Below are 13,604 nucleotides of genomic sequence, written 5' to 3'. Positions count from 1 at the left end.
CATGTAAGCATTGTATACACAAGCAGCAAGGAAAACATTTTTATATTAATCATGAAATGTATCAGATCAGAAAAGTATTCATCTTTATTTTAATTGTATTGTGTCATGTTTATTATACAAGGAACTTTGATTTTCAAAATTGCAGCCATCTGGTATGAACTCCAGTGTTCTCATTTAAAGTGATTTCAGGGCCGGGTGCGGTGGCTCACGCCTGTAACCCCAACACTTTGGGAGGCCAAGGCGGGCGGATCACCTGAGGCCAGGAGTTCAAGACCAGCCTGGCCAACATGGTGACAATCTGTCTCTACTAAAAATACAAAAATTAGCCAGGCATGGTGGCATGTGCCTGTAATCCCAGCTACTCGGGACTCTGAGGCAGGAGAATCACTGGAACCTGGGAGGCAGAGGTTGCATTGAGCTGAGATCGCACCACTGCACTCCAGCTTGGGCAACAGAGCAAGACTCTGTCTCAAAAAAATAAATAAATAAATAAAAATAAATAAAATAAAATGACTTCAGAGTAAACTTACCTCAAAAGTCACCATGACCATTCCATAGGTTCCCTTTTCCCTGATGAGAGTAAGAGGCACAGACTCATTTCTGCCCTTGGGCTCACTCACCGCGATTGAGGGAAGCTATTGAGGAGAGCAAGCACAGATGATCAGGAGCTGAGCAATCAGAGGTATGAGGTGGTAAAAACTATTACCTCAGAATCGCTCAATTTCCACAGACAAATCAATCCACACTGTATGATAAGAATGTGATATTTCCTAGCATCAATGAACTATAGCTTTAAAATGCTGAAAAAGTTAAAAAGAATAGTGTAAAGGGAACAATAAAAACTAGTCAGGCAAAAGATGTGGTTTCTCGTCCTGGTTCTACCATCAACTAGCTGTTCTGCTGAGGAATTTAAAGGGTTTTTAGATGAAAGGTGACAAACTCAAATGCTCACAGGGGCCCAGTCACAAACATGAATTAAGCCTCCAGACCAAGGCAGCAGGTCACTGGGACCACCACTTGGCCTTGTCCACAACCACTCTCTCCACATCAGCCAGTTTGTCAGTGAAAAGCAGACACTGCTAATAACTTTCAGGACAGGATCTCTGCAGGAGGTGAAAGCAAGGACTTCAGAAGAAATATGCTGGTTCGGCTGGTGGAAACTCAGGGTAGGAGAGGAGGAACACGGACACAGCCAAGTACACACAGGCTACAGAAGCAGTTGCCAGCTCTCAGGGTGACAGCAAAACTCAGTAGCCCCATCCTAACTGGGGTGAGGAATGTCCGTCTTGAAGGGTTGTGATGAGGTTTCAACACGATAGTTCACATCAATTGCTTATCCTAGTACCTGACATATACTGAGGGCTCAGTAAATGTTGCTATTATTATCATCATCATCAATGTCATCTTCACTACCAACATAATCATCCTCAGGGCTGGAAACCAAAGCCAGCCTATTGAGCACAACCGTGAGCTCAATGGTTATTTAGTTTAATTTTAAGGATGTCAGAGGCTGTCTGGCAGCACTGAGACCCCCACCAGTCAGGGACCTGGGACCCATGCCAGAAACTAGGATTCATTCCCAGAGGCTAAGATTTATAATGTCAATAACAACAACGACAACAGAAACCTTTAAAGAAATCAGTATGAGGTCAGAGGTGATACACAGGGAGTAAGTGTAGCAGGAAAGCCATATGGAGAGAAAGTAAGCAATTAAGGGAGCCTGCTTCATCATTAACAATTCTTTATCATTCAAATAAAAGAGATGGTTGATTAATTAACTTAATGTCTGTAAATGACAGTATAATGGAGGTTACTGAATTTCTACTAAACTGAGGTTGGCCAAATACCCGTTTTAACAAAGATACTGCACTATGAAGATCATATTTACCTATAGCCCACTTCTTTCAAAGATAAGTTAAGGTACCAAGAAAATGACATACAATACAACCAATTGTAGTAGCAATCTAAAAATAAATGAAAAGCTAGGAAGTATTGCAATGTGTTTTATTAATTATAATTAGTAATGTGATTCAAAGAGACACCAAGTCAGGAATGTTACTGGAGTTTAAAATTTAGTGACCAGATTCAGTTGTATTGGAGATAAACTTGGTTTTAAGAGCTGGAAACAATTTATCTCAAGAAGGGCCCTATTTTGTGTATTTGTTTCTAAAGATAAAACTCTCTGATCATAGGATTGGCCAGAGCCACAGGAATTCAGTTAAGGAACAGAAAATACACTATTGAGCAAAGGTGAGCGAAATGAAATGAAGTTTCAATCTTCAGAAAATATTAATTAATGGGAAAACCTAAGAGTTGGGATGACTACAGAATTTTGAAGAGATGTAATACCTGCTATTCAATTTAACTTCATAGTAAGTTTTTTTAAAGTAACTGGCTAGCCATATGTAGAAAGCTGAAACTGGATCCCTTCCTTACACCTTATTCAAAAATTAATTCAAGATGGATTAAAGACTTACATGTTAGACTTAAAACCATAAAAACCCTAGAAGAAAACCTAGGCAATACCATTCAGGACATAGGCATGGGCAAGTACTTCATGTCTAAAACACCAAAAGCAATGGCAACAAAAGCCAAAATTGACAAATGGGATCTCATTAAACTAAAGAGCTTCTGCACAGCAAAAGAAACTACTATCAGAGTGAACAGGCACCCTACAGAATGGGAGAAAATTTTTGCAACCTACTCATCTGACAAAGGGCTAATATCCAGAATCTACAATGAACTCCAACAAATTTACAAGAAAAAAACAAACAACCCCATCAAAAAGTGGGCGAAGGATATGAACAGACACTGCCCAAAAGAAGACATTTATGCAGCCAAAAAACACATGAAAAAATGCTCGTCATCACTGGCCATCAGAGAAATGCAAATCAAAACCACAATGAGATACCATCTCACACCAGTTAGAATGGCCATCATTAACAAGTCAGGAAACAACAGGTGTTGGAGAGGATGTGGAGAAATAGGAACACTTTTACACTGTTGGTGGGACTGTAAACTAGTTCAACCATTGTGGAAGTCAGTGTGGCGATTCCTCAGGGATCTAGAACTAGAAATACCATTTGACCCAGCCATCCCATTACTGGGTATATACCCAAAGGATTATAAATCATGCTGCTATAAAGACACATGCACATGTATGTTTATTGTGGCACTATTCACAATAGCAAAGCCTTGGAACCAACCCAAATGTCCCACAATGATAGACTGGATTAAGAAAATGTGGCACATATACACCATGGAATACTATGCAGCCATAAAAAATGATGAGCTCATGTCCTTTGTATGGACACGGATGAAGCTGGAAACCATCATTCTCAGCAAACTATCACAAGGACAAAAAACCAAACACCGCATGTTCTCACTCATAGGTGGGAATTCAACAGTGAGAACACATGGACACAGGAAGGGGAACATCACACACCAGGGTCTGTTGCGGGGTGAGGGGAGCGGGGAGGGATAGCATTAGGAGGTATACCTAATGCTAAATGACGAGTTAATGGGTGCAGCACACCAACATGGCACATGTATACATATGTAACAAACCTGCACGTTGTGCACATGTACCCTAAAACTTAAAGTATAATAATAATAATTTTAAAAAAAGAAAAGTATTCTTTCAACATGCTTTCTCATCTCCTATTAACTCCAAACTTTCAGAAGAGTCTGACAAACAAACAACTTTCTTTAGGTGACATTTGGAGAAATCAGGAAAAAGCAATGGGTGGTATATCTGAGTTAAAGACAGAAGAGGTAACAAAGGAGTCAGGTGGAACAATCAGCAGAAAGAGATTAGGACAAAAGATGACCACGGTCATACAAGCTTCCTCAATTCACAAACATCTTAGGTAGAACAAATGAATGGTCTACAGAATGTGAAACAGGGACAAAGTTACAGCAAATTCTATTTAAATATCAAAACACAGCATGATACTAGCTAACATAATGAAAACTAATTTTTAAAATTTAATAAACTATTATCTAGCAACCACAAGTATCATCAAATTATGTCCATACCATATTAAATGAAATAATTCCAAATGCGTTGTCATTTGATAATATTGTCACAGTAACAGTCCTTGGCCATCCGAGCTTCACATTTGCTGAAGGTTTCTAAAATAAAATCCCAAAAATAAAATAATGAATTAAAAATAAAATAATAAGTTAAATATTTACTTTTGTAGAATTTGTCAAGTAGTTATTCAGAATATAATAAACATACATATGTAATCTTAATGCACAGATTAAGTAAACATTCCAATTACATCAATATGGTTAAGAAGTTCCAAATGAAAAATTTTCAAAAAAGTTTTGAAAACCAGTAGTCACTGACTCTTAATAATATATGATAGTATAATTATAAATAATCACTGGCTAGTAATACTATATTATAAATTAGTTATAATTACTATGTTATCACTAATATAACAGAATTAAGTACACAGTACAAAATTCTATTCAATGTAATTTTTCCTATGCTATTGAAGGTACTGGAACTTTAGAATTAGTTATTCTATGAATCACAGAACCAAACTGAAGATAAAACATTAAAACTATGTTTATAAAATGAAGAGTTTTCTGTAACATTTGTACTGATATTCAACAACAGCAAAAAGTGTATTTTTTAAAGAATGACTTAAAAGAGCAAAACGTAACTGCTTCAAGTGTCATTTTCACAAACATTTTAATGGTAGTGACACAATTATTCAAAAAAAAATTCTTAATGCTCTTTAGAAAAAACAACCAGAATGGTGTTAGCGAGTCATTGCCTCAACCTAATAAACCAAGCCATAAAGTTCAATTAAACCTAAGGCTATTCAGGTTTTTTCCCCAGCAGTACTCTGAATTTAAGTCACAGGGACCTCCCACTTCCATGCCCGCTTTTTGTATCCTTGTCCTTTGAACTCAGAAGTCACAGTCATTCTTTGCACATTTGGTAGTAGGGGAGGAATAAAAGAAAAAAGGGCCAAAGGGAAGGCAAAGTTTTCTGGAGTAACTGCCATGGCAATTCCGGAGTAAGCTGAATGGATCCAAAAACTAGCTGCAGAGTTTCTGAACAAGATCAAGGAACAACCAGATTGTGGAAGCGCTGAAGAGGTTGTCAGTTCTGGATTCTATGAATACCACCACCAGTTATCTGAATTGGCTCATCTCTAGATAGATAGATTGTTAAGCACTAAAAGATTTTTATAAGTTTTATAAGTCCTCCTTATAATTTTTATAAGGACGAAACATAGACTTACCTGTAATGTTAAGTGAAAAATAAAAGTTTCATCAGGCTCTGGTAAGTCATCATCACATACTGCTATGTACACAGTTCTGTTTGTTTCTCCAGCAGGTATAAAAGCTGCAGCATATGTGTCAAAAAAGTCACCAGCGTCCTCTCCATACAGCTATCAAAAATAAAATATAGATCATTCTTATTTAACACAGTATTAGGACAAGTAAAACTGATGTTAATTACAGTAATCAAGAGAAAAAGCATAAATCAAGTGACATGTTTATAGACAGGGTGTACAAAAACAAAAATCATAAATATTTAACAACTGAAAAAACTTATCTTCAGAAATCAACAAATGATTCCAGGCCAGGCACAGTGGCTCACTACTGTAATCCCAGCACTTTGGGAGGCCGAGGCAAGCGGATCACGAGGTCAGGAGTTCGAAACCAGCCTGGCCAATATGGTGAAACCTTGTCTCTAATAAAAATACAAAAATTAGCTGGGCATGGTGGTGTGTGTCTGTAGTCCCAGCTACTCGGGAGGCTGAGGCAGAAGAATCACTCGAACTGGGGAGGTGGAGGTTGCGGTGAGCCGAGATCACACCACTGCACTCCAGCCTGGACGACAGTGCAAGACTCTGCCACAAAAAAAAAAAGAAAGAAAGAAAAAGAAAAAAGAAATGATTCTAAACAAAATCATTTGTTCATGCTGTGAAACGAAAACAAATATTACACAGAAAAAGAATTATATAGGAAAGCAATGATGTAATTTTTTTCTCTGCTCTTGATTGATCTTGAGTAGACAACAGCAAACCTAACAAGACAAATTATAGCTAAAATTCTCAAAAAATGTTGCATATATGCACAGCTACACAACAGAATATTATTCAGCCATCAAAAAGAATGAAATCCTTTTAACTGCAGAAACATGGATGTAACAGGAGGTCATTATGTTAAGTGAAATAAGCCAGGTGCTGAAAGAGATATCTCATGTTCTCATCCACATGTTCCTACCCAGCTAAAAAATGTGGACCTGATGGAGGTAGAGAGTAGAATGGTGGTTACCAAAGGCTGAGAAGGGAAGAGGTTAATGAAGGGAAGCTGGTTAAGGAGTACAAAAACAGAAGGAATGGGTTCTAGTATTCAATAGTACAGTAGGAAAATTATAGTTAACATTAATTTATTGTATATATCAAAATAGCTAGAAGAGAGGAATTATAATGCTTCCAACACAAAGAAAAGATTAATGTTTGAAGTAAGGGATGTCCCAATTCCCCTAATTTGATCATTACACATTGTATACAAATATTAAAATATCACATATATACCCCCAAAATATGTAAAACTATTATATATCAACAAAAAAGAGAGAAGGAAAAAAAGGGATGTATGTGGCCTGCCAAAAAATGTGTCAGGAAAATCAATTATTTCCCTATCAGCTTCAAAGAAACTGCTCTTTCCCAAACTCAACCTAAAGTTGTACTTATATTCTCCCACATCTCCAATAAAGATCTAATTATTTTAGCATTTCAAATGTTTTAGTCATCATAAACTTTTCCTTAACTTTTTAGGATCTTATTCTGTGAAATCAGCATTACTAGTAAGATTCTCAGTATTATTAGTAAGATTCTGCATGAGCTTGTGCAGATCAAAATGAGATCTCTTTCACGAAAGAGCTAAAAATGAGTAATTAAGCTACTAGAAAAAATATTTGATTTAGTACCAGTAAAAATCATGTATAGGGAAATTTTAGTGATTTCTTGTTCTCATACATAACAATAAATTAAGTTTTAAATACTTGAGAAATCCAAGTAAGTTGTGAAGGGTGTTGGAAAATATACCTTACTATAGAAAATGACACAAGCGTTAAGAAACAATTATCAAGAACCACTGAAACAAACAGAAAAGCACAGTAATTCAGCCTATGAAAATCACTTAACAATTCAAAATAGGTAAAAATCAAAATATATGTAAACAGTTTCACCAGAATAACATTCGTAACAGTAAAAATTAGAAGCAACCACAATGAAAGGAAGAATGATCAGGAAGTAATTACAACACCATCAAGAAAAGTTGTGAAAATGATAAAGGAACCTGAAAAATTGTTAGGATTCAATCAAAATTTTATGAAAAAGATTATCTAATATAATGTGTACTCTAAAAATAATTTCTATATATAGATATATGTCACAAATAACTAAAATTATAGCATTGGATTCATTCATAGGTCGTTTTTCTTCATCTCTTTTTATAATATTTCATAATGTGATAATTAAGCCTATTTCTTAAGATTTTATTTTTGCAAACAAAAAGTCTAAGTACTTTGAGACTCAAATACAGCAATACTCTTAGTGGTCACATGACATAACTTTCTGGTTGAAAATAGACGCGTACTCATGCACACACAATCCACCCAGTAACTAAACTGTGTGCAAGATAGATCAATAGTTTAACAAATTCTACCCAATATTTACTTAAATTAATATACTTAATTTTTCCCACTAAAAGAGCTCTTGGACATAACTAAAGTTTTTTTTTTACTATTGTCGTTTTTCTACTTTTAAATATTCCATACGTTTTCTCTACACCACCTTACAATAGATAGTATATCTGAGCACACATAGCTACAATCCAAATTACCCAAAATGAAAAGTTCTTGTTCTAAAATAAATATATGAGCACTACAAAATGATGAGTCTATGTCTTTAAAAATAGTACTGTTAAATGTATATGGTTATGTTGGAGCACTCTATAAACCTGTAAGAGATAAAAATGGAATAGCGTTATCTGCAAATCATCTATCACTTATCATAATGAAACTGCTCAAAATCTCAAACAGAAAAAAAAATCCTTGCCATTAAAACTAAGAAATGTCATATGCATTTCAGTAAAAATAGAGCTATAATAATTTCTTACCGATACAATTGCAGTAACATTTGCTGGCTCTCCTATCCTTTCAATGATAAGACGAATAACTGTTGTACTTGTTTCATTAACAACAAATTCAGTTTGTCCAGTAAATCTTATTTCTGTTTCTCCAAACACAAATAGGATGAGTAAAGCTGAAAGAAGATTTATTAATAAAGATGAAGAGGGCATCCCTAAAATAAAAAGAAAAAAGTATTATTCACAAAATATATCTAATCTATTTTCATTAGATTGTATTGTCTATAGATATAAACACAGTATGAACAGTTAGCAAACAACTAAGACATAAATACATCAACTATTAAGCCATCAAACTCAAATATGTGATGACAGAAGTTAAAAAAACACGATTCTATTCTTATGGTTCTCTTTCTACTATTCAGAAACACTTTTTGCTTTTTAGCTTCTATACCAAGATAATAGTTGTAAGTTAAACTTACTTATTAAATTTAGTTCATGTAAAAAATTTATTGACATCCACACTTTAAGAAAAACCTAAGCAGCAACATGGAAATTTAATTAAAGCCCATATTTACACAAACAAAACTATGAAATACCAGCCAAAGCTGAAACAGTCGAAGCCAAATTTTTAGCAATAAGTTGATTTCTTGGTTTGTGTCTACTTTTTCCTTAAACTTGTCTTCTTTGAGAATTTTTTAAATTCTTAGTTATTGCAAAGAAATTCTAATCCTTTCAAAGAAGGGATAAATTTCCAGGACTTAAATTTCTTTCATTTTACTAGCTAAAATACTAAGACCACATCTAAGAAAATGTCCACGTTGCTTTAAAATAAGCAAATTTGCCAAAGTGTATATTTCCTTTTTTTCCATGACATCTACTTTCTTTTTTTTACTACGATACGTGTTTATGAGTCATCAATATTGTTCCTACTTTCAGCACTCTGGGATTCAAGTGCTTTCAAAAGCACAACAGTGCAGTGGTCTCCTGAAAGTGCTGCTGTTTTGTAATGTAAATGTACCTCTAAAAACGTGAACAATTTCCCTCAGGGATCATTAAGATTCCAATAGATCTATGTGATCAGTCACACGAACATAAAAAGTTCACGTGTTTTAAAGGAGAGCTGCATTACATACTCTATGAGCCAAAATGCTTCCTATTAATCTTTACCTTGGCCAAGAAGTAATACAATTTTCTTGTATGTGGTGTTTCCACTTGGCTACACATGGCTTTATACTTAGACACACCAAAATATATGAGTTCCTGATATATTTTAGGATTTAAATGCAATGTTCTCCGTTAAGTATACACAGACAACGCAGTCTGAGACTGCTCAATGATGTCTCACACACTTCTGACTGCAAAATCCAGACAGGGATGCCGAGTTCAAATGGAGTCCAGGAAAGGGATATAAGCTAACAGGGACAGAGATGCTGAAGGATTGGGTCTTCTTTTGTACCTGTCCCTTCTCTCCAGGCAAACCTGCCAGAAGACCAATGAAATCTGAAGAAGAGTTTTCCTTGACCAGCTGCAAACTCTTCCCTGTCTTCTAACCTAGGAATGTTCATGGATAGCAAGGAAACGAAAAAGATGAGAGAAATGGAAGGGCAAAAGCAAAGCATGTGTGAGACAGGAAAGGGGGAGCGGTTCTGAGCTAAATCAAAGCCAACTGAAGGTCTTTTATGGAATTCTAAAGCCAAAATGACTTCACACCCCACTTAGGACAAATAGTGGGAAAGAAATGAACAAGGTACAATGAAGAGAGCACAAAATGGAAGAGGGAGAAGGTAGTAACCTAGGCTTTGGATGTGAAAGAAAAAGATCAACTACAGTCTACTGTGATTTTGAAAGAAAAATCTGAAGTCCTTGAACAGGAGATGTGATAGAACCATGAACTGAGAGAAATAAGACATCTGAAGTGCAATGTGAGACAGAGTGAAAGTGACATTACAGCATGAGTAGAGGGAATCACCAACAAGTAAGAACAGTTCTCAAAATCTGTCCTGCATAAGGATCACCTCAGGCATTTGTTAAAATGCTAATTCTCACTCTCAAAAATTCTCATCCAGTAAGTCTAGAGTGAGGCCAGGAATATGCATTTAACAAGTAGCCCTATTAATTCTGATGCAACTGATCCTTGGTATAATTCACTTTGAGAATTACTGTCCTAGAGTGTGAGGAATCGTGTTAGAAGTGTGTCTTGGAGTGAAGATACAAAAGGCCACATTTGTAGTTACGAGTTAGCTACTGAACTTTCCAATGCTATATGTGCGAACTTCCTCATATGTTTTTTCATATTCTGATATTGCATTTTAAGATTTTGTGCATTCTGAAGAAAAACTGTAATGACTTTTACAGGGTGATCATAACAGCAAATGCTTATATAGCACTGTTTTAAGGTACTTTATATACATCAACACATTTAATCCTTACAATATCTCTATGAAGAAGGTGAGAATAGCATTAGTCCATTTTATAGCTGAGAAAACTAAAGCAGAGATGGGTTAGTCAACATATGCAATATTATTCAGTTAAGTGGCTATGTAGGCTTTGGAGGCTAACTCTAAACTCTCTACCCAATAACAACACTATACTGCCATTTACATTTTATTTCAACAAATCACACATCACCACCTTGAATAATATGATAGATCATTTATGCTACGTTTCCAAGCATTCAGATATTTCAAGCTCATGCACAATAACCAAAACTCCCATAAGACTGCATAATTATGAATCTCCTGAAAGTTTCACTTTATTATTCTAATAAACATTACATTTATTTAAATGACACTACAGCTCTCTTGACTACTTTAAATATTTAACAGCATCTTTTTATGTCAGGACCAATGAGCTCAAATGCTGCATTCTTACAGTTTCCCAGGCAATTAGAGCTCCAAGATCCTGTGTTTAAGTCAGTAAATTCATTTTAAATTGGTCCACATCAGTGAGTTTTGAGATTATGCAAAATGAGCACACAGGCATGATTGGAAATGCCTCAAATTCTGTGACATCATTGATAATTGCATCTCCTTTGCTTTCATCTTTTCACACTGTATGAAAAGTTGTTCGGGCAAAGTTGGCATTCAATAGAATTTAAAGATTAAAAAAAGCTTTGAAAATGAAGTTCCCATTAGAAGACAGGCATAATTACACAAATGCTGAATAGTTTATTTTTTAGAGTAGCTAGGTACACTTTCCTCTATCACACTAAAAGTCTAGTCTTTGGAATTCCCTTTTCTTAAATTAAACTCAGAAGACAAGGCATTAGTAATTGACACAGCACATAAGTCTTAAATCTATTTTAGGTCATTTTTTTCTCTTACTAGATTTAACAAAATTTTTTCATGCCCCATCAGACCACTTATTTTTAAACTTCTCTATAAAATGAATTTCAAACATATGTTTTAAGATCATGATGTGCATAATTTGTATTCTGTTGCAATTGTGAAAGAATAATTTTAGCATCACTGACATCATTCCTCTTCTCTAATGGGATGATATTCAAATATTCAAATCCTCTCATTTCCAGCTATCATCCGTGTTCTCCTCCCACCTCTCACTTTTGTTTTGTATGATTCAAAAGAAATTAAAACTCTTTCTTCCAATATATTCCTTATCTCTTAATAGATCTCTTAGCATGCTAAGATGATACGTAATTTAATTTCTTGCTTCTTATTTCCTGAATTTTACTGTGAGGTTCTGATAGAGTCCTGATAGCACACAGGCAGAAAGTCTCAAATTCTTGAATTCTAGTAATCATATTCAGTCTCACCAACAAGTCACCTAATTTTGCTCCAAAAAAATTTCAGAATTAAAATCTGGACTATATTAGACCAGCTCTTACAACGTAAAATGGTTGTTTTCAGAAAAGCAGCTTACAGTTTAACATAACATTTGTATATTGTGTACCTGTACATCATGCAACACCCTGTGATCATCAATCATCGAGGACACAAAGATACTTAAAATATGTTCCTTGGCTTAAACAGAGTCATAGGGTTGGCCATTCAGATCAGGTCAATCAAAGCCAAGAAGACCAAACACACAATTAGGAGACTTTCACTTAAGCATAAGAATGGAAATTCCCTCTACCACTGTATTTGGGATTGTGATAATTGGGGCAAGTTCTCCCACAGTCTGGAAATGAAACAAACACAGCCACAGAGCCAAGGAGGTGAAAGGAGCCACATTTTGATAATCAAGCTTCATCTCTTGAATCCAGCTTTATCCTAGAGTTTTCAGTTACTGAGACAATGAACTACATTTTGTGCTCTAGCTGGCTTGGGTTGGGTTTTCCGTCACTTTCAACATCAATATTTATCCGCCAATCTCCAGTTTGTGATACTGCAAACTCATATTAGGATAAACAAAGTGGAAAATCCCCTCTGTCCCACTCTAACATTCAACAGTATTATTCTTCTCTAAGGATTCATGAAAGGACACCACGCTAGCTATCTTCTGTTCCCATGCAATTATTACCGCCATCTGTACTCACAGTCTAATATTTTCCCCTCCACCTCAAAACTGGTAATGACTAATAAGACACTTAGACAAACTAAGGATGTCTTCAGAATAGAAAACAGCAGGACAAGAGTGTACCATATTGACTCAGTGTCCTGGAAAAGCTAAGCCCCTGCTGACTGTCACCAAGGAACCCCAATATCTTGCTTCTTTACATTAGTCTGACATTAATTTATTCCTATTGCTGTTTCCCAGGATGCTTCACTGTTCCTGTTTAAAAACCTACTCCTATTTTCCCTACTTTATTTTTTACCTGGATTACTTAGCCCATAAGAGCATCAAATATTATAAAATTCATCAGTGTGTCATTATAAGCAATAAATTCTACATCCTGTTTATCTAGGACAGTACCTTCTTCCCATCTTGTCTCAAATAAATGATGGGCACCTTAGGAAATGTAATAGGTATAGCATATTCTGATGAAAAGGAAAGAGTCAAAGAGTCTTTTTTTCTATGTCTCAATAACTATGTAGAAACGGAGTAGAATAAGGAAGAGAGTAAAATAAATAAATGAGAATTAGGACCCAATAGAAGACAATGAAAGAAAATCATAATTCAATTAATTTTTCATTAATCAACTTCGATTAAAAAAACCTTCCCTCAATTTGAAAGTTAACTCTATCTCTTTATATTTCAGAATAAACAACTGTACAGTATCTATGAGTGATGGGACAAGGGCCTAAAAAGACAAACATTACTAGTGCAGAATTGAATGAACGCATTGACCTTATTAGCGTCATCTTTTGCCTTGTCAATGCCATAGCAAGCATCTTCCCACAGTGTGACCACCAGGTAATTAATACTGAAAATATGATCCTAAAGGAACAAGGTTTTCAAGTTTAGAATTACTTGAATTCTATTACATCTACTAAGGGGCATTCTAAAACTATAGAATTACTCCTGTGGAACAAGAGAAGCTTCATCATTCCTATCATCAATTATTCAGCTTCTAA

The 13,604-nt window shown here is 35.3% G+C and overlaps 1 protein-coding gene across 5 annotated transcripts in view; it reads right to left on the bottom strand.

The window, feature by feature from the left end:
- The window catches only part of ADGRV1 (adhesion G protein-coupled receptor V1), a 598,696-nt gene that overhangs the window by 536,657 nt on the left and 48,435 nt on the right, over positions 1-13,604 (bottom strand). For 4 of the 5 annotated variants that reach the window (XM_055297968.2, XM_063612214.1, XM_063612213.1 and 1 more), the window contains exons 2-5: positions 8,158-8,342; positions 5,265-5,414; positions 4,039-4,134; positions 531-635 (exon numbers count right to left, since the gene is read on the bottom strand). In XM_055297968.2, coding sequence (XP_055153943.1) covers positions 531-635; positions 4,039-4,134; positions 5,265-5,414; positions 8,158-8,342 — 536 coding nt within the window. Of the gene's footprint in view, positions 1-530; positions 636-4,038; positions 4,135-5,264; positions 5,415-8,157; positions 8,343-13,324; positions 13,347-13,604 lie in introns of those variants that run through there. The other variant, XM_055297969.2, reaches the window with a different exon arrangement.

This window comes from Symphalangus syndactylus, chromosome 11 (genome assembly GCF_028878055.3).
Source record: "Symphalangus syndactylus isolate Jambi chromosome 11, NHGRI_mSymSyn1-v2.1_pri, whole genome shotgun sequence".
In the NCBI taxonomy this organism is placed as follows: Eukaryota; Metazoa; Chordata; class Mammalia; order Primates; family Hylobatidae; genus Symphalangus; species Symphalangus syndactylus.
This window is presented reverse-complemented; position numbering and strand designations above follow the sequence as displayed.